Genomic DNA, 22,328 nt, shown 5'->3' on the forward strand with positions numbered 1-22,328 from the left:
TGCTAATGTCAAATTAGTTTTTAATGAGGACATTTCTTACAATTCAAGTGTGTTCCAATTGCACCGAGCATTTGCTCTGCAGACATAAGACATAAATGCTAATGAATCATTACTTTACATAAGGGGACGAGACAGGGAAATTACACAATGATTAGAAACAAAATAAATAATACAATTAATAGTCTAGAAGAAGTCGATGTCATCAGGTGCATCGAGGTCACGGTATTCAATGATGTTGCGTGGATCTCCCCGGGACATTCTGAAGGAAACAGCCAGGATGCAGAGCGGAGGGGAACAGTATAGAAATGGACAAAGAGAGAGAAACATTTACGGAGGTTTCTAAATGCAAATAAGTCATTAGCAGAAAAGGAGAAGCTAGTGGTGCTATGTTTGTCCATAACTGACCAAGGTCTCACCTGTTGTTGCGGGGTTTACCAGGGTAGCCACCAGCCTGTCCACGAAAGTTGTCATAGTTACCCCGGCCACCTCCGTACTGGTTTGGTGGGTAAGGAGGTCCACCTTGAAGAGAAAGGTAGTGTCATGTCAGAACACCTGAGAGCTGCAACCAAATGAATTACATAGTTGTAAACTGCCTTTGAACAAAATGTCAGGACAAGTGGTGATGTAAAAACAGTGGTGTAAGGTACTTAAGTAAAAATACTTTAAAGTACTACTGAAGTAGTTTTTTGGGGTGTGTACTTTACCATTTATATTTTGGGCAACTTTTACTTCACTACATTCCTAAAGAAATGTAAGTACTTTTTACTCCATGGATTTTCCTTGACACCCAAAAGTAGTCGTTATATTTTGAATCCTTAGCAGGACAGGAAAATGGTCCAAATCAAGCACTTATCAAGAGAACATCCCTGGTCATCCCTACTGCCTGTGATCTGGCAGACTTACTAAACACAAAAGCATCTTTTATAAATTATGTCTGAGTGTTGGAGTGTGCCCCTGGCTATCCGTAAATTTTAAAAACAAGAAAATAGTGCTGTCTGCTTTGCTTAATATAAAGAATTTGAAATTATTTATACTTTTACTTTTGATACTTAAGTATGTTAAAAACCTAATACTTTTCGACTTTTACTCAAGTAGTATTTTACTGGGTGACTTCCACTACTACTTGAGTAACTTTCTATTAAGGTATCTATACTTTTACTCAAGTATGACAATTGGGTACTTTTTTCCACCATTGTTTATTAAAAGGGACTTAATGAATCAATGTGATTGGTAATATGACAGGTGGGAAGGTAGAGCCTCACCTCCGTAACCCATGACAGGAGGACAAGGCTGACCGGGCCCGAAGCCCATGAGGCCCTGGGGAGGGAAGAGCATGCCTGGAGAGAGAACTCCTACAGAAAGATGGAGAGAGACAAAGTCAGTGGAAAAATAATATAGACAAAAAGGATTCAATGATACAGCATCACCTACACCTAAACTATTCTAGAAGCATTATGGGCCTGTTCAGGAAGATGTAACATTACAGAACGTTAAAAAAAAAATGGATGGTGTAGAACAGATATGATTGTCAGAGAGAACAGGGAATCGTGTCAGCTCTATTGATTCTATTTCTATGTGCAATGTGTCCCTCACCTTGTCCTGGGCCGAGCGGAGGAGGGGGCTTCATCTCTGGGAGGGATGGTCGCTTGGCATCCATGAGAAAGTTGTTGAAAAACACCACCTCCCTTTTCACCTCCTCAATCTTGTCCCCGTGTTTGTTCAGGATGTGCTTGCGCACAAACTCTGGGCCCTGGCCAGGCAGAGGGAACAAATTCAGTCACATTTTAATCTGCACTACACCTTGGCAAGGGCGATAAGGACCAGGACATGCTCAATGCTCTTTGGGTATGCAATATTTACCCTTTGACCAATTTACTTCCATCCTAACACAGACACACAAATACAGATGCACCTTGAACTTCTTGCCACTGAGGGGGCAGAGCCACTTGTCCTTGCCCAGCTCCTGGGTGTTGGCCAACACAAACTTCTCCACCTCCTGCTCCGGGTCCTTCCGGCCCATTTTTCCTGCCTCCTCCTCCGATAGCTTCTCCTTCACACTGAACAGGGGGCTCAGCCTCTCCTCAAATGTCTTCTGCCACTCCAAGACTGGGTGCATGACAGGGGGAGACAGTCAGTCAATAGTGTGTCAGTGTATGATGCCCAGCCAGTGTTGAATATACAGTAGTGTGGTGCTCACCTTCCCCGTGTGCGATGCGATTGGGAGGGATGGGCCCGCGCACATGGATCATGCCACAGCGGTTGGGCATCTCATCCTCGCTGGGGTACTCGCAGTTGTTGTAGTAGTCGATGGAATGGACAATACGCAGGTACAAGAGAAGACGGTCCAACACCTGGGAAGAGATTAAGGAAATCAAGTCACCTTTAGATAATTTACTTTACCATTTGACTACCTGTACTTTAGCATCAGGCAAAACCTACACAGTTCACTGCCTACAAAGAGCGTGTAAAGCGGCTGTGTATCAGTGTGAGCCAAGGCAGATGGACAGACCTTGACCAACTTGTCGTCCCTTTCCACAGTGATCTCGGCTGGATAGCCCTCCTTGGTGCCCTCCTCTGCGTCAGCTCCACCCACACTGCCCAGAAGCTCCTCCTCCTCAGCGCTCACCTCCTCTATCAGGTAGTCAGTGATGTTCTTCAGGATGGGGTTCTGAGCCGCCACCTGATACCACATAATACAATATTGAACATACAAGAAACTCATATGTATTGCAAAGACACCCAATTGCTTTCTCTGTGTGTGTACCTCCACAGCAGACACTGCCTCTCCACGGGACTTGTGGCTCCATAGCCTGCCTCTGTGGTCCAGGGAGTGGATGAGTTTGGCTGACAGCTTGATGTCGTTTCGCAGCACCTGTTTGTGCTGAGTAATACCATTGATGTTGCGGACCCTCCGGGCCAGGTCTCTGTTGACCCCCGGAGCAAGCTCACAGTCACGCAGCTACATGCAGCAGAGAGGGGACATACAGGGTCAGACCACTCACTAACCAGCTGTGTGACTCAAGTGCAATATCTTGCTCATCACCGGGTTCCAGGTCCAGAACTACCTAATTTTGTAGTCTTGATTAGAGGTTGTTAAACTCACTCTGATGTTCTGGAGGTTCCAGCAGGTCTCCTTGATGTTGACACTACGGTCAAACGTCACCCAGCAGCGACGGAAGAACCTGACATTGGATGGAGGTGGTTAAAGGTATACAAACATGAGGTGAATGACAGAAGTTCAATTTTTAACAGTCCACTATAGTCCATTAGCAGCAGAGGGGGTCAGGCTGTGGGTGTGGTCAGATGGAAGTGGAACTAACCTGCGCTCTGGTTGGGGATCAGACAAACACACTCGCATGAACCCAGGATATCTCCGACACAGCTGAGGCAGAAACAATAGGTTAGTTCTTCCTCTTGGATGCCTAAGGTCATTGTGTGTGTGGGTCCAGCTGTATCGGAGTCCTTTGCATCAATGTAACTTTTCATACAGGAATTCTGAGTAATTCTGACAGTCCATTCAAGTGTTCAGTATGATTGTACAGTCAGATTGAATGAACTCACAGCTATGATCTCTGCCTTGGAGATGGAGGGGGCGATGCTCCTCATGAAGAGAGAGCAGGTCCTGTGGAGAGGCCGGGGTCTCGGGGGCTGGTCCTCCATGGGTTTCTTCTCTTCCTTCTCCCTCTCTCTTTCCTTTGGTTTCTCGTCTTTGATTTTTTTTCTGTCAGCTACACGATTTGTGGGGTGCAGAGAAGGCATTACTAGAGACTTAAATATATTTGAATATTAAAAATGTTTTAACAGTGACCCCATCTTGGTCCTGTCGTCGCTCACCTTCACACTCTTCTTCCTCCTCTTCATCCTTGTCCTCCCCTTCCTCACCCTCCTTTTCCTCACCCTCCTCCCCCTCGGCAGGTTTATCAGAGGAATGATGGGAGTTGGAGTCTGAGTCTGAGTCACTCTCAGAGGCACTGGCCTCATCTTCACTGTCTCCACTGTGCTTCCTCTTCCTACTCAGCTAACACACGGGAAGGAAAATAGGTTGTGGTAAGGGTCAATAGATCCAAACTTAAGATCTGTGTGTAACTCCTGTACAAATGTATCATTGTCATCAATACAAGATTACACAAACCTTCACACAGATCTCAAGGTAGGATTCGGCCCCTTTAAGTGCACCACATTCATTCTAAAGACAGAAAGAGCAAATAAGACACATGGAGGCTACACACTAACCTTCTTAGGCTCAGGCACAACCTCTTTGCTTTTCGTCTCTTTTTCTCCTTCCTCGTCTTTCTCTTCTCCCTCACTCCCTCCTCCTGCTGCCTCACCACCACCATTTGCACCCTTCTCCATGCTGCAGGCATCATTCTCCCCCTGTGGCAGAGTTCACTTACATCAATGACCAACTGACAAGAGGGATTTTTGTTCTGAAGGGCAAGAGTAGAGCAGGCCAGGGCAAAGAAAAAGTTGTTACGACATGAGACAGCATACCTTCTCTTTGTTAGCTGGGAGTTTGCCATCATTGTCCATATCCTTAGGCTCCTCTTTTTTGGGGGGCTCAGTTCCCGGACCCCCAGCTGCCGCCCTGTCAGCTCTCCCTCTTTCCTCTTCCTCCTCAGACGGAAGCTCCAGGATGCGCAGGTCATAATCTGTCCCTCCCTCCATCTTTATCACAGCTAAAGGACAGAGGAAAGGACTGGGTTAGGATATAGAACCTGTTGAGATTACTAATACTCACCAACAAATACAAACACTTCACTCCTCCTGACACTGCTTAAAGCTAAGGTTGACAGCAAAATACTCTCCAACAGAGAGATTAATGAAGCCATTAGAGACACCTCCCACAGCCTCCCCCTCCCTCAGCCCTCCCACGACTCTACCTGCATCCAAGACCTTCATGATAGCCTGGGCCTTCTCTATGTCCAGGGAGACCGTGTCGAACCAGCAGTTCTCCACTAGGAACATGTAGACATTCAGCCGGTTCTGCAGGGCACTGTGGGACTCGGCCTTCCGCCGGCCCGCCTCATCCGGGTGGTACTTGGATCGGAACCTGCGTTTACAACAATGTCCCCAAAAAGGCACAGGAGAGAGACGGGCAGGGATGGAGGAATATTAAAGAAAGCACTTGTATGCATGGCCAGGCCAAATAAACTGGCCTACAGCACTGAACTGGGCCCTATCTACTTCAGTTCTATACCCAAACAGTAAATCAAACATTAAATTTAAAAAAACTAAGGACACCTGGTTTTTCTGAACCTTCCTGAATCCTGCAATGTTTTATTAGGGAGGAAAACAGCATGTCCATCAATTAAATGCAACTAGCTAGGCCTACTCAAGTGACTGCCATATGAAGAAACTGGCCCTGAAAATGCTAGGTGCTCTCTGGGGTTTGAGGTGCTACTGTAGATTTTTCACAAAGTTTGCATGGTGTTATGTTTGTGTGTGGGTATAGCTGTTTGTGAAACATAACAGGATGCTTTAGGTTAACTCACCAAAAATAAGGCAGAAAGGCAAAAAGGACACAAAAAAAGAAAGAACATAACAGTTCAGAATTTTACAGTTCAGAAGGGCAAATTTGCCATGGTGTGGACTAAATTTACCTTTTCTTTGCCCAGTATAACAACACACATATATACTGAGAGGGGTCTCTTCTGTAAAAATGCGCTCCACTTCACCCCCCTACTGTGTTTGTGTGCACACAATTTCATTTTCGGGATTCGCTTTGATCCAAATACAACAAAAAAAAAATAGGGGAAAAAAGCATCACATACTAAAGAAAAGAAAAAATATTTCCACGCGCGCAAAGTGGTTTATTTGCCTGTCTAGCTAGGATCCCTGGTACTGTACGTCTAAGAGCAACTGCATTGTGCGCAGTGCAAGCCCTAGCTGTCTAACAACGATTCCTGTGAGGAGTTCCAGTGTCTCGTCTTCAAAAACCTTGTTGTGAAGGACAGGGGAGGAGTGGGAGGGAAGAAGGTTTGGTTAAGTTAAGAAAACTAAAAAAAGAGCATTGACATTGTATGATCCCTGGACACACCGTTGAAAAAAATGGTGATAAGCACCAGAGACAATCGTATTCTATTTACAACTGTGACAACTGACAATCCGATCAGATTCACTTCAGAGCTAAATCTTTATAACCTGTTTATTAGCTAGGCTATTTTACTGATCCTCAATGATGGTGCCAAACCATTGTAATAACCCACCATTCATATCTAAAATTGGCATGGAATGCATAATAAGCCTACCCCAAAAACTAGGTTCTCTTATCACTATCAATAACAGATCAAAGTCATTTTTAAAATAATGATGTATGTTCAGGATGCTTTAGATACAGCAATTCGTCCATACCATTTTTCAATTACACTCAACTCTCACACGTCTTGATATCGCACCCGGTCAAATAAAGGTCTAATATCTTCCACAAACTACACTGTCTTTACCAAGCCATTAACAAAAGGCTCCAATCTCAACTATCAGATCTATTTGACAGAGACAATTTCTGTAAATAGAGGTCGTCAGTGTAGCCAGTCTAATTCACAGCACACTGATTATTAATACTAATAGTTCAGCAAAGGCTCTGATAAACGTACCACTCTTCATCTTTGTGAGCAAGGAAGAAGTCCTGCATCTGCTGCCGTCGGAAGTCTATCTTGTACTCATTATAACGCTTAACTGCCTCAGTCTCATCCACAGAGTCATCCAGGGACAGCAGAAACTCCTTAAAGCTCTTCATCACTGGAGGCGGTGGGCCCAGGTCCATATCATGGATGTTACCTAGCCTAGAAAACATAGGACAGGGTTAAAAAAAGAGAGTGAAATAACATTGACCCAAGGGCAAGATAATATATTTGGTGGAACAGTCCAGTGTTAGTTTAACCTGCAATTTTAGATTTAGTCTTAAAATACCTTTTAATCTTAGTCATAACTTCCTTCATTAAGTTTGTTATTATCGACTAAAACGATGGACGATTTTAGTCTAGTTTAAAGAGACATTTCAGGTCACAATATTAAATAATGAATATATAGGCTACCTCTAACTTCCATCATGTGCACATTCAGACAGCCTTGTCCAACTAGGCCTATACTATCCCCTCATAGTCCTTAGCTGAAAACATTGAGATGGTGCCAGATTGTAACCAATGCCAGCCATAATTAACCATATAAAGCCTTGGCTACAGGTTGAACAATTTACAGCTCAGATTTTCTCCCCATCATAACCCCTCAGGGGGTAAATAACAGTAGTTTCCTTGAAAAGGAGAGTTTCAGCTTTACAAAAACGCATAAGTATTACTATACTCCTAATATTCAATTCGCATTTGCAGGCCGCAGCGCGGGAGCAGCAGCGCAGAGGAATGAATAACAGCGCACACAGGGAAAATAGAACTTCTGATATGATCTTAGAACAAAAATACTCTACATGGAAGTAAGAGAGCGTAAACATGGTTTCTAGTTGACCTTAGTTACAAATCAAGTGTCCTGGCTTTACATCAGTTCAAAAGATTGAGGAGTGGCTGACGTGACCACCAGAGAGATGTGTGGGAGAATACTATATTCTAGTCATGGCTCATCCTAGATAACTACTCCTGTACACACCTTTTCTAGTCATATGCTGTCCATACTGTCTTCATACACACAACAATATAAAACGCAACATGTAAAGTGTTGGTTCCATGTTTCATGAGCTGAAATAAAAGAACCCAGAAATGTCCCCATACGCAAAAAAAAGCTTTCATTTTTGCCACAAATTTGTTCACATCCCTGTTAGTGAGCATTTCTCCTTTGCCAAGATAATCCATCCACCCGACAGGTGTGGCATATCAAGAAGCTGATTAAACAGCATGAGTATTACACAGGTGGTCCTTGTATTGGGGACAATAGGCCACTCTAAAATGTGCAGTTGAGACCTAATCTGTGGCATTGTGACACAAGTTGAGAGGGAGACTGCAATTCACATGCTGACTGCAGGACTGTCCACCAGAACTGTTGGCAGAGAATTGAATGTTCATTTCTTTACCATAATCTGCCTTCAACGTCAGTAGAGAATTTGGCAGTATATCCAACCGGCCTCACAACCGCAGACTACGCGTAACCACGCCAGCCCAGGACCTCCACATCCTGCGTCACCTGCGGTATCGTCTGAGACCAGCCACCCGGACAGCTGACGAAACTGTGGGTTTGCACAACCGCAGAATATCTGCACAAACTGTCAGAAACCGTCCCAGGGAAGCTCATCTGCGTGCTCATCGTCCTCACCAGGGTCTTGACCTGACTGAAATTAGGTGTTGTAAGCCACCTTCGATGGCCATTGGCACGCTGGAGAAGTGTACTTTTCACAGATAAATCCCAGTTGCAACTGTACTGGGAAGATGGTAGACGTTGTGAACAAAGTGCATAAGCTACGGACAACGAACACAATTGGATTTTATCAATGGCAATTTGAATGGAGGCCCATTGTTGTGCCATTCATCCGCCACCTCGTTTCAGATTGATGATGCACGGTCCCATGTCGCAAGGATCTGTACATAATTTCTGGAAGCTGAACATGTCCCAGTTCTTCCATGGCCTGCATACTTACAAGACATGTCACCCACTGAGCATGTATGGGATGCTTTGGATCGAAAGCGCGTTCCAGTTCCCGCCAATATCCAGAAACTTCACACAGCCATTGAAGAGGAGTGGGACAACATTCCACAATCAACAGCCTGATCAACTCTACATGAAGGATACTGTTTTTTTGATTCACAACCCTACCTTTTTTAAGAAATCTTTGATCAACAGATGCATGTCTGTATTCCAAGTCGTGAAATCCATAGATTAGGGCCTAATTGATTTATTACAATTAACTGATTTCTTTATATGAACGGTCACTCAGTAAAATATTTGAAATTGTTGCATTTATATTTTTGTTCAGTGTATATTATATGTATACATTTATATTCCGGTCTCTGACGTTGCGCCTTCTGACATTTCTTAATTTTTCTGGATTGTGTGTATTATTTTTGGGGGTAAATGTATTGCTAGGTATTACTGCACAGCTGGAGCTAGAAACACAAGCATTTCACTGCAACTGCAATAACATCTGCAAATTCAACAAATAAACTGATTTGAGAGCCAGGCAGATCAGCCCAATCAGACCGCACAACTGAAAGATGTAAATTCAGCCAATGAGAGGTTTGAATTAAATAATCTGCATGCATACATGTTTAGGATTGGACAAAACAGAAAAGGAGATTCATGTCATATTAAGTGTCCATTAGTCTCATATGAAATTCTCGTCTTGTCACATTTTCATTGACTAAAATGAAAAGTAATAGTTAGTATATAAATGTATATATTTATTTTATTTTACAGGGCATCTAGTCTCATTATCATAGTTTGTCAGGAAAAATAGGCAAGAGACAAATATTTTTTGTCAATTGTGGTTGACAAAATTAACCTGTTAGGGCTAGGGGGCAGTATTGACACGGCTGGATAAAAAAACATACCCGATTTAATCTGGTTACCAGTCCTATCCAGTAACTAGAATATGCATATACTTATTACATATGGATAGAAAACACCCTACATTTTCTAAAACTGTTTGAATGGTGTCTGTGAGTATAACAGAACTCATTTGGCAGGCAAAACCCTGAGACATTTTCTGACAGGAAGTGGATACCTGATGTGTTGTATTACCTTTAAACCTATCCCATTGAAAAACACAGGGGCTGAGGAATATTTTGGCACTTCCTATTGCTTCCACTAGATGTCACCAGCCTTTACAAAGTGTTTTGAGTCTTCTGGAGGGAGATCTGACCGAACAAGAGCCATGGAACGATGATGGCCCATTAGACACCTGGCGCGCGAGTTCATGTTGGGTACCCTCGTTCCAATACATTATAAAAGAGTATGCATTCGTCCACCTTGAATATTATTCATGTTCTGGTTAAAAAAGGCCCTAATGATTTATGCTATACAACGTTTGACATGTTTGAACGAACGTAAATATATTTTTTCCCCTCGTTCATGACGAGAAGTCCGGCTGGCTTAGATCATGTGCTAACAAGACGGAGATTTTTGGACATAAATTATGAGCTTTTTTGAACAAAACTACATTCGTTATGGACCTGTGATACCTGGAAGTGACATCTGATGAAGAGAATCAAAGGTAATGGATTATTTACATAGTATTTTCGATTTTAGATCTCCCCAACATGACGTCTAGTCTGTATCGCAACGCGTATTTTTCTGGGCGCAGTGCTCAGATTATTGCAAAGTGTGATTTCCCAGTAAGGTTATTTTTAAATCTGGCAAGTTGATTGCGTTCAAGAGATGTAAATCTATAATTCTTTAAATGACAATATAATATTTTACCAATGTTTTCTAATTTTAATTATTTAATTTGTGACGCTGACTTGACTGCCGGTTATTGGAGGGAAACGATTACCTCAACATCAATCCCATAGTAAAACGCTGTTTTTGGATATAAATATGAACTTGATAGAACTAAAAATGCATGCATTGTCTAACATAATGTCCTAGGAGTGTCATCTGATGGAGATTGTAAAAGGTTAGTGCATCATTTTAGCTGGTTTTATGGTTTTGGTGACCCTGTCTTTGAATTGACAAAACATTACACACAACTCTTGTAAATGTACTGTCCTAACATACTCTAAATTTATGCTTTCGCCGTAAAACCTTTTTGAAATCGTAAAACGTGGTTAGATTAAGGAGATGTTTATCTTTCAAAGGGTGTAAAATAGTTGTATGTTTGAAAAATTTGAATTTTGACATTTATTTGGATTCAAATTTGCCGCTCTTGAAATGCACCTGCTGTTGATGGAGTGCACCACGGGTGGGACGCTAGCGTCCCACCTAGCCCATAGAGGTTAACACGAACAATCACAGCACCAGTGAGGGACATGGTGCCGTTTGATGGTTATCCGCTTTCCACATACGACTAAACGGCATCTCAGCATGAACAGGTTGGTTGTGCCCAGTCAACTCTCCTCACCTTGCCTGGATGGGGATGCCATGGTGAGGCTGCATGAGGTGCAGATCAGGGTGGCCCCAGGGCTGTGGAGGAGCGTAGCTGGGGCCTCCGCCACCACCATAGCCCAAGTCATACCCCCCATGGTAGGGATCTCCGCCATGGTCATCCCTGATCAAAGCAGAGGGAGGATTAGATCAAACATTTTAGAATTGAAGACAGTGATGTAGAATAATTTGATTCTCACCAGTCTCTCCTCATGCGTTTTTGTTGGGGACTCATGTCGTGCCTGGGTGGGGAGAACCTCTCCCTTTGACCCCTCTCGTAGTCCCGATACTCCCCCCGGCTACGACGCTCCCTGCCCCTGTCCCACTCCCTGGCAGATGGGCGCCAGTAAACAGAAAAAGCAAAAAGATACATGTGAAATACCACGCATGAAATGGATTGGAAATGTTCTCTCATTTAGAATAGAGTCACTTCCCATGTTGGGGGTGAGGGAATACACTGTCTATTCCCGCTTCCTCACCTGTCATTCCAGTCTTCCCTACGCCTGTCCTCTCTCTCTCGGGAGCGGTCATAGTTGTCGCTCCTCTCACGACGGAACTTGTCTCTCCTTCTGCGATCATATTCATCATCACTGTCTGCCATCTCCCTAAATTTTAAGTCAGTCTACAAATTAGCATAAACATTCAAATAGTAAATGGTAGTTAGCTTTGTAGGTACCAAGCAAATGAAATATATCAAGTTACACTGGGCCGCCCTTAACTAGTAATATAATCAACTGAACATCTACATGACTTTGTCCTTAACTATAATTTGTCGCAAAGCATTTGCCTGCTGATTGATCTCTGCTAGTGCTGCTACTGGGAATCACATGACAAATTATAGTAGCTAACCAACATCTTTCATGACATTTCAAGTAGCTACAAAGATACTAACTAACCCCCTTTTGTATGTGTAGCTACCTAGCTGTTTGTTTCTAACTAGGTAGGTAACATTAGTGTTTGAGCCACGTTAGCTAGCTTGAAAAGGCGTTTTCAAAAGTAGGTTTAGTGAAATTAGCTAGGTATTATACTTATTTTTCAATGTTAGCAAGTTGTAGCTTAAGTAGGTACTTCCAATTTACTAGTATCTTAGTTTACATTTTCAGAGTAGCAAGCTAACGTTAGCTACCTGACCCAAAGCTGTAGCTAAGATTGCTAGCTAACTACCGTTAGCCGTTACTATAGTACTAATAGCGGCAGACGCAAACAAAGCAAGGTTTTACTAGGCCCAGGCCGAATGCCGTTATATTTTACGTGCTACAAAGCGTAATATGCTGTTACTTCCTATACGTAACAAGGACGTTAGTATAGCTACATCCATTGACAGCATGATATTAAACTTTATAGGAGGTACATTACTTATTTTTTTAAAATCACGTTATTTTAGCAAACCTGTTTGGTCTCTCTTCCTGGCGTGGAATGGCGAAACAGCTTCTTCTTCTTCGGTGGGATTTATCAGTGGTTGGCATCCAACGTTATGGTGTATTACCGCCACCTACTGTACTGGAGTGTGGGGCAGAGACAGGGAGAAACTAAATCCCACCTGCCAGCCCCGTTGCTCTTAAAAAAAGATAACAAAATATTTGAGAATATATCTAATGACGTTCATTCAATATACTCTTTAAACGAATTTCCTGTATCCCCTTCTCCCTCATACTTGATCTCATCCTCTCTCTTTCCCTCCAATAATGTCCACACTGTATCAATACATGCTCCACTGTCTCTGTTTCCTGGCAATACTCACATTTTCCTGTTGGATGCTTTCCTATCACATGTAAGGTCTTTTTAAACTGGCTGTGTCCCACCCTTATTCTTGTAAATATAGCCTCCTCTCATCTGTCCCTTCCTGCTGTTCTCCCCTCCCCAACTTTCCTCTGTACTTGAAATAAATGCCTGCCCTTAGTATCTCTATTCCACTGCTCCTGCCAGTTCTCCACCATCACTGTCCATATCATGCTTTTTCCCCTCTGCCTTGCTCATTGAAACTACCACATCAATATCCCCACTACTTAGTGCTTGTTTAGCCAGTACATCAACTGCCTTGTTCCCCTCCACTCCCACATGAGCTGGGACCCATGTAAATATTATCTGAATACCCATTTGTTTACTCCTGCCATGGGTTTGTAGCGCCTCATAAAGCAGTTCTTGCCTGCTACGTGATATAAAGGACTGGAGACTCCTTAGCACTGCACATGAATCAGAGCAAATAACTACTCTTTCTTGCTTAACTTCCTCCACCCATTGCAAGGCCAACAGTATGGCCATCATCTCTGCCGTATATACAGCCAGATGATCTGTGATACGTTTCCTGACTCTCACCCCACATTCCTGCACTACAAATGCTGACCCAGTACATCCTGTCCTTGGATCTTTTGAACCATCTGTGTATATGGCCACAAAATTCTGATACACAATATCCAGACATCTCTTAAACCAATCAGATGGATCAACACCCTCCCTATCTTCTAGATCTACTACTGGAGGTGGGAGTAGCCATTGTAGATTCACAGGGATAGCTACCGTTGGACTAACCTCCCTTCAATGCAGTCCCATCTCCTTGTGAAGCAGCTGTTTCTTCTTTTGAGTTTAACAACGGTTGGCATCCAATATGTTACATTACCGCCGCCAACTGGACTATAATATAAATCCATTATAATTTGTGATACTAAATGGGAAAAGGAAAAAGGAAAAAAATTAAAAACAATAATAAAAATACAAAAAATAAACCCTTCTAACTAACCAACCACTCATTAAACTCCCACTACCAAATTCCACTACTTTGACCATATCTACTCTTGCACCATCCAAAGGCCTGGGAGGACCCCCACTCAACACACCCTGTAACTCTTCTGAAGTCAAATCCTGTATGCCCAAAAACTTCTCTACTTTCTGTGATTTACATTCCATTTCTGTGGTACAGTTGATAACCATTGCTATGAATGCCAAGAAGCCAACCTTACTGAAGCATATATCACTCGTTGGCCTATCCCTCTATGCTGGCACAGATCTACTACTCACATCAGTGGAGGCTGTTGAAGGGAAGACGGCTCATAATAATGGCTGGAACGTCGCAAATGGAATGGAATCAAACACGAAAAAATTATGTTTGATACTCATTCCGCAACTACCACTAACCCATCCACAGGTGGATTGGAGTCCACCTGTGGTAAATTCAATTGATTGGACATGATTTGGAAAGGCACACACCTGACTATATAAGGTCCCACATTTGACAGTGCATGTCAGAGCAAAAACAAAGCTATGAGGTCGAAGGAATTGTCCGTAGAGCTCCGAGACAGGATTGTGTCGAAGCACAGATCTGGGGAAGGGTACCAAAAAAATGTCTGCAGCATTGAAGGTCCCCAAGAACACAGGGGCCGCCATCATTCTTAAATTGGAGAAGTTTGGAACCACCAAGACTCTTGCTAGAGCTGGCTGCCCGGCCAAACTGAGCGTCTGGTAGGGTGGCCAGACGGTAGCCACTCCTCAGTAAAAGCCACATGACAGCCCGCTTGGAGTTTGCCAAAAGGCACCTAAAGACTCTCATACAATGAGAAACGAGATTCTCTGGTCTGATGAAACCAAGATTTAACTCTTTAGCCTGAATGCCAAGCATCACGTCTGGAGGAAACCTGGCACCATCCCTACGGTGAAGCATGGTGGTGACAGCATCATGCTTTGTGGACGTTTTTCAGGGACTGGGAGACTAGTCAGGATTGAGGGAAAGATGAACAGAGCAAAGTACATTTGCAAACATTTCTAAAAACCTGTTTTTGCTTTGTCATTATAGAGTATTGTGTGTAGATTGATGAAGAAAAAAAACAATTGAATCCATTTTAGAATAAGGCTGTAACAAAATGTGGAAAAAGTCAAGGGGTCTGAATACTTTCCGAATGCACTGTGTATGCTTTCAGAGTGACATCAAACGTTTTCAAAAAGGGCAAGTACACAACTGATGTGTTACGCCTTTTTTACTAACTGTATCTATTTTATAAATGCAAAGTAAAAAAAACAAAGTGTGTGGGGGAAGCCTTATTCAAAGAAAAACAGTCAGGGAGAATATTGTAGCCAGCCTTGTTGAGCTATGCTCCCTGTTAATCAGTGGTTAAAAATAATACTTAAGTCGTTTTTTGTGGTATCTCTACTGTACTTCACTGTTTTATATTTTTGCCAACATTTACTTCACTACATTTCTAAAGAAAATAGTACATTATTTACTCCATTCATTTTCCCTGACACCCAAAAGTACTCATTACATTTTGACAGGAAAATGGTTCAATTCACACACTTATCAAGAGAACATCCCTGGTCATCCCTACTGCCACTGATCTGGCGGACTCACTAAACACATGCTTCATTTGTTGGAGTGTGCCCCTGGCTATCCGTCAATAAAAAAAGACAATTGTTCCGTCTGGTTTGTGTAATATAAGGAATTTGAAATGGTTTATACTTTTACTTTTGATACTTAAGTACATTTTAGCAATTCCATTTACCTTTGATACTTAAGTATATTTAAAACCAAATACTTTCACTTCAGTAATTTTCTATTAAGGTATCTTAACTTTTACTCAAGCATGACAATTGAGTACTTTTTCCACCACTGATGTTAATTAGCCTAATGACTGAACTCTGAGGCATATGCTTATAAATTAATTAATGGGTTTTTGACACAGTATAGGAACGACTCAGGGATTGGGACTGTTTCAATCCATTGACCATAACCATTCATGGCTGAAATGGAACTGCAGGGCTGGTAAACTGCTGGGTAATAGATGCAAATTCATGCTTATGGTACAGTATGAGTCACTAGTTCTGCAGTTAGTTGGTAATGAACGGAACATTTATCTTTCAAGAAATTGCTTTTCAACTACTATTCTGATTTCAAAGACCATTGTGAATCATATGACCGTTACTCTTCACTTTCCAACTCAGACAGTCAATACACCCTTCCTGCTACTCATGGTAGTTTGCTGGAGGGAGAGGGGTATCTATGGTTTTCTAACTGTAATGTCGATAGGCAGTTGATTGTTTACTGATAAAAACTCAAGACCTAAAACAGATTGTGTGTGTAAATTTAGTTTTATGGCACCAACTTCAAATGTCACAAGACTCCAGAAATGTTCAGCAAAGTGAGAAAGGTGGTTATGGAAAAGCAGAAGTCAAAGATTAACCAACAATGACATAATAAATGAATGAAGAAGACATACACAGTTAAATATAACTTCAAACTTGGTCCCTATACTTGGCATGAGCACCACAGAAAGCTTTTAGCCATGATTACTACTGTGAATAGTGTTCTGATTATGTGCTTAAAAGTACATTTTGACAAAATACCTTCATCCAACACAAGTGATTTCAAATATATACATCATGTCATATGGGAGGACAGTTCACAATGTAATTTGTCAACAAATAGTTGCATATTCTGGTATTCCTAGTGTCATGACGTTGGCCTCTTTTGGTACAGGGAGGACAGTTGACCCCTCCCTTTTGCACACAATCCACCCTGTGTGTAAAAGGTCGTAAAAACTCTAAAATTCCAGGAGAGTCTCTGACCAATGGCCCATCGAGAGACACAGGAAATTCTTCCAACTCATAGAATTAGAGAGCCAAGCGACATTTTGTGTTCTGGAGAAGGTATGGAAGATTGGTGAAGAACCCAGCTACGAACTGATCCGCTCGGTACCATTTTGTGATACTCAGAAGAGACAATATAGCCATATTACCATAAAACTGTTTATATAATAGACTCAGTTTAAGACTTGCCTCATATGGGTGTATGGAATGTATTAATAAGGATAAAGCTTTTGTAAGACATTGAGATGCTATGTACTGATGTAATGTGATAGAATTGTATTTCTGTAACCAAATCTAACTCAGTCATAGGCACGCCCCAGGGACACATAGAGGACCAGGCGTCATTTGACCAGCCTGTTCGATGGGCACTATAAAACACTCCCTGATTTACATTTCCTGAGACCAGGCCTACACTCCGTTGGCACATAGGTTCTACCTTCCAATTCCTCTACTGAAAGTGAACCATACCACGTGGTTAACTTTTAGACTATTGATACCGACAGAATAAGAACAAGTCTTTGATATTAATTATTAGTCTGCAGCTAAGTAAATTATATCATCGAACGCGAAGACCAACGAAACCACCATTCTATGACGACATTAATGAATGTCGCTCTGAAAGATCCATTCTAACCGAGAGAGAGAGAGAGAACGCGGACAAAACTCCCCAACAGAACTACTCTCCAACAAGAATCAGAACGACACACTGAGCGTAAATATATATATATTGATTGCAATTGTTCCCGAATGAGTGAGCCTTCAATTGTCAATTGTTAATTAACTCTGTGTAAACTTCTCAGCTGAACATTTATGACCCATTGTTCAACAGGCCGACCAGCCTGTTTAGCCCACAAGGGCACATTCCGATACCAATCCTTTGTTGACGATAATTACTGTTTGTATGTTTTTCTGTTAATTACTTAGTGTAGTAAATAAATGATTTTAAGACAATTGATGTATGGATGATTTTAGTAAAGACTGGGTTCGTGCAGATACAACAATTTACGACGTTTTGGAATGAGACTGGACTAGAGGTAAATACACCATTTAAACTTAGAAGATAATCGACCTATACTATAATAGAATATAATATTATAGTACAGGAAAGTTATATTAGGAAAATTATAGCTTTGTAATCTGAATATTCTCCTTGGTGCCCCGACCTCCTAGTTAATTACAATTAAACGATTAATCAGTTTAATCGCGTGATAATAATTACAGGGAGCTAATTGATAAACATATCTTCAGTTTAATGGTACCCCCAAAGACACGACACTAGGAAGGCAATGTATAGAGACAATCAATAAATGGCATACAGAAAGCAATAGATTTATAGCTGTGATGGAGACAACCCGTAAATATGTAAAATACTGGAAGTACTGGTATCCCTCTTCTCCTGCTCTTTCCAGAGAGTGTAGTTTGATGCATGTGCATATGATCCTATGTTATATACAATGCATGGTAATAGTCCCTTAAGATACGCACTATCCTCCTAACAATAATCTGTACTTCTACAGGTAGACAAAGAATGATGGAAGGAGTATTTTACCAAGAATTCTGATATGTCAATTCCATAAGGAGTGAATGTGTTCCTATTCCTGAGTTTGTTCAACTTCTTCAGAAAGCAGGCGGAATCTCTTTTAAAGAGACCATATTATATGTACATATTATAAGTGTACCTACACACATATATATATATATATATATATACACACACAGTGAGGGAAAAAAGTATTTGAGCCCCTGCTGATTTTGTACGTTTGCCCACTGACAAAGAAACGATCAGTCTATAATTTTAATGGTCGATTTATTTGAACAGTGAGAGACAGAATAACAACAAAAAAATCCAGAAAAACGCATGTCAAAAATGTTATAAATTGATTTGCATTTTAATGAGGGAAAAAAGTATTTGACCCCTCTGCAAAACATCACTTAGTACTTGGTGGCAAAACCCTTGGTGGCAATCACAGAGGTCAGACGTTTCTTGTATTTGGCCACCAGGTTTGCACACATCTCAGGAGGGATTTTGTCCCACTCCTCTTTGCAGATCTTCTCCAAGTCATTAAGGTTTTGAGGCTGACGTTTGGCAACTCGAACCTTCAGCTCCCTTCACAGATTTTCTATGGGATTAAGGTCTGGAGACTGGCTAGGCCACTCCAGGACCTTAATGTGCTTCTTCCTGAGCCACTCCTTTGTTGCCTTGGCCGTGTGTTTTGGGTCATTGTCATGCTGGAATACCCATCCATGACCCATTTTCAATGCCCTGGCTGAGGGAAGGAGGTTCTCACCCCAGATTTGACGGTACATGGCCCCGTCCATCGTCCCTTTGATGCGGTGAAGTTGTCCTGCCCCCTTAGCAGAAAAACACTCTCAAAGCATAATGTTTCCACCTCCATGTTTGACGGTGGGGATGGTGTTCTTGGGGTCATAGGCAGCATTCCTCCTCCTCCAAACACGGCGAGTTGAGTTGATGCCAAAGAGCTCCATTTTGGTCTCATCTGACCACAACACTTTCATCCAGTTGTCCTCTGAATCATTCAGATCTTCATTGGCAAACTTCAGACAGGCATGTATATGTGCTTTCTTGAGCAGAGGGGACCTTGCGGGCGCTGCAGGATTTCAGTCCTTCACGGTGTAGTGTGTTACCAATTGTTTTCTTGGTGACTATGGTCCCAGCTGCCTTGAGATCATTGACAAGATCCTCCCGTGTAGTTCTGGGCTGATTCCTCACCGTTCTCATGATCATTGCAACTGCACGAGGTGAGATCTTGCATGGAGCCCCAGGCCGAGGGAGATTGACAGTTATTTTGTGTTTCTTCCATTTGCGAATAATCGCACCAACTGTTGTCACCTTCTCACCAAGCTGCTTGGCGATGGTCTTGTAGCCCATTCTAGCCTTGTGTAGGTCTACAATCTTGTCCCTGACATCCTTGGAGAGCTCTTTGGTCTTGGCCATGGAGGAGTGTTTGGAATCTGATTGATTGATTGCTTCTGTGGACAGATGTCTTTTATACAGGTAACAAACTGAGATTAGGAGCACTCCCTTTAAGAGTGTGCTCCTAATCTCAGCTCGTTACCTGTATAAAAGACACCTGGGAGCCAGAAATATTTCTGATTGAGAGGGGGTCAAATACTTATTTCCCTCATTAAAAAGAAAATCAATTTATAAAATTTTTGACATGCGTTTTTTTTAAATATTTTTGTTGTTATTCTGTCTCTCACTGTTCAAATTATCCTACCATTAAAATTATAGACTGATCATTTCTTTATCAGTGGGCAAATGTACAAAATCAGCAGGGGATCAAATACTTTTTCCCCCTCACTATATATATATATATATACACACACACACACCCGGTCAAAAGTTTTATAACACCTACTCATTCAAGGGTTTTTCTTTATTTTTTACAATTTTCTACATTGTAGAATAGTAGTGAAGACATCAAAACTATGAAATAACACATATGAAATCATGTAGTAACCAAAAAAGTGTTAAACAAATCAAAATATATTTTATATTTACCTTGATGACAGCTTTGCACACTCTTGGCTTTCTCTCAACCAGCTTCATGAGGTAGTCACATACAATGCATTTTAATTAACAGGTGTGCCTTTTTAAAAGTTAATTTGTGGAATTACTTTCCTTCTTAATGCGTTTGAGCCAATCAGTTGTGTTGTGACAAGGTAAGGCTGGGTATACAGAAGATAGTCCTATTTGGTAAAAGACCAAGTCCATATTTTGGCAAGAACAGCTCAAATAAGCAAAGAGAAATGACAGTCCATAATTAATTTAAGACATGAATGTCAGTCAATACGGAAACATTCAAGAACCTTTCAAGTTTCTTCAAGTGCAGTCACAAAAACCATCAAGCGCTATGATGAAACTGGCTCTCATGAGGACCGCCACAGGAATGCAAGACCCAGAGTTACCTCTGCTGCAGACAATTAGTTCATTAGAGTTACCAGCCTCAAAAATTGCAGTCCAAATAAATGCTTCAGAGTTCAAGCAACAGACACATCTCAACATCAACTGTTCAGAAGAGTCTGCATGAATCAGGCCTTCATGGTAGAATTGCTGCAAAGAAACCACTAAAGGACACCAATAAAAATAAGAGACATGCTTGGGCCAAGAAACACGAGTAATGGACATTAGTCCGGTGGAAATCTGTCCTTTGGTCTGATGAGTCCAAATTTGAGATTTTGGATTCTAACCGCTGTGTCTTGTGAAATGCAGAGTAGGTGAACAGATGTGTGGTTCCCACCATGAAGCATGGAGGAGGTGGTGTGATGGTGCTTTGCTGGTGACATTGTCAGTGATTTCTTTAGAATTCAAGGCACACTTAACCAGCATGGCTACCTCAGCCTTCTGCAGCGATACACCATTCCATCTGTTTTGCTCTTACTGGGACTATCATTCGTTTTTCAACAGGACATTGACCCAACACACCTCAAGGCTGTGTAAGGGCTATTTGACCAAGGACAGTGATGGAGTGCTGCATCAGATGACCTGGCCTCCACAATCAACCGACCTCAACTCAATTGAGATCGTTTTAGATGAGTTGGACAGGAGAGTGAAGGAAAAGTATCCAACAAGTGCTCAGCATATATGGGAACTCCTTCAAGACTGTTGGACAAGCATTCCAGGCGAAGCTGTTTGAGAGCATGCCAAGAGTGTGCAAAGCTATCATCAAGTCAAAGGGTGGCTACTTTGAAGAATCTCAAATATATTTTGATTTGTTTAACGCTTGGTTACTACATGATTCCATATGTGTTATTTCATAGTTTATGTCTTCACTATTATTCTACAATGTATAAAATAGTATAAAATAGTAAAAATAAAGAAAAACCCTTGAATGAGTAGGTGTCCAAACGTTTGACGGGTACTGTATATATATATATATATATATATATATATCTCACAGGACCAGCTATACCAAAAATAAACAGAGAGAAAACCCCCAAAAATATTACAACATCATTAAGAAAATGTTTTTATAGAAGAGGTTGAAATAAAATTACACTGGACAAATTCGGACCTTTTGAAAGTAGTAAAAGTATTTAAAAGAAACGATGCTGGACAATAAAAACGTATTACAGTGAAGTTTACAATATATATATATTCTCCTTTGACATGCCATGATTACTGGTTCAGGGCAAATTAACTGTCCAACAGATCCATCAGAGAGAAAAAAAAAACTCCATAAAACAGTGAATGAAACTCACCAGAGAGTAAATTATACTCCCACTTACCCACAATATCATGAAAGAAACCAGTTACAGAGATGCATACAGGTTACAGTATACTACTAGCATGGGGAAGATATGTTATTTGTGAGACAGCAGCACTGTAGTTTCCTTTCTGGTGAATGAGTTGAGTCTCTATTCAATCACTACCAAAGAAAATCATGCTACATTGATTTTACACAGTCATCTCAGGTGGGTTATCTCCTGGTATGTTCATTGAAAAGAAGAATTTGGGGTATGTCAATTATCAAGTAGTGCATTGACAGGATTTCTTCAACCAAATACCTACAGTTAAAGAGAAATGTCAAAATGTTTCAATATTATATTTATAATCTCCGGCACCACTCCAACATCAACATGCAATATGTGAAAATGGCACGTTTCTATGTTTTGAAGTAAAAAAGATAGAGGAAGATAAGCGTTTCCAATGACATCATCAACCAATTAGTAGACAATTAGTAGGCAATGCCTACTCATAATTGGTTAAAAAT

General features: G+C 41.5%; 1 protein-coding gene across 3 annotated transcripts; it reads right to left on the reverse strand.

The window, feature by feature from the left end:
• Positions 1-3: 3 nt before the first annotated feature.
• Positions 4-12,514, reverse strand: LOC106567872 (serrate RNA effector molecule homolog). Of its 3 annotated transcripts, none has more exons than XM_014137705.3 (20): positions 12,409-12,514; positions 11,499-11,624; positions 11,220-11,348; positions 10,997-11,143; positions 6,594-6,782; positions 4,881-5,050; positions 4,492-4,676; positions 4,234-4,374; positions 3,835-4,018; positions 3,562-3,728; positions 3,321-3,382; positions 3,104-3,182; positions 2,765-2,959; positions 2,510-2,680; positions 2,198-2,351; positions 1,913-2,106; positions 1,594-1,750; positions 1,263-1,352; positions 417-519; positions 4-259 (listed from the first exon to the last, which is right to left on the reverse strand). In XM_014137705.3, the coding sequence occupies exons 1-20, from the start codon at positions 12,483-12,485 to the stop codon at positions 184-186; spliced, it is 2,796 nt and encodes a 931-aa protein (XP_013993180.1). In that variant the 5' UTR covers positions 12,486-12,514; the 3' UTR covers positions 4-183. The 3 variants fall into 3 exon arrangements, with proteins under 3 accessions (XP_013993180.1, XP_082816517.1, XP_082816518.1); XM_082960391.1 differs by having other exon boundaries at positions 11,220-11,362; positions 11,498-11,624; XM_082960392.1 differs by having other exon boundaries at positions 406-519; positions 11,220-11,362; positions 11,498-11,624.
• Between the last annotated feature and the right edge of the window lie 9,814 nt (positions 12,515-22,328).

The sequence above is a fragment of the Salmo salar genome, chromosome 13 (assembly GCF_965601325.2).
Source record: "Salmo salar chromosome 13, fSalSal1, whole genome shotgun sequence".
Taxonomy (NCBI): domain Eukaryota; kingdom Metazoa; phylum Chordata; class Actinopteri; order Salmoniformes; family Salmonidae; genus Salmo; species Salmo salar.

What these genes read in the sequence shown, in the direction of transcription:
- LOC106567872 (XM_082960391.1), bottom strand. Translation starts at nt 12,485, where the DNA reads ATGCCAACCACTGATAAATCCCACCGAAGAAGAAGAAGCTGTTTCGCC. An exon ending in AAACGCATGAGGAGAGACTG is followed by an intron (nt 11,144 to 11,219) that starts GTGAGAATCAAA and finishes TGCTTTGATCAG; the next exon opens with GGATGACCATGGCGGAGATC. An exon ending in TCCCAGCTAACAAAGAGAAG is followed by an intron (nt 4,375 to 4,491) that starts GTATGCTGTCTC and finishes ACTCTGCCACAG; the next exon opens with GGGGAGAATGATGCCTGCAG.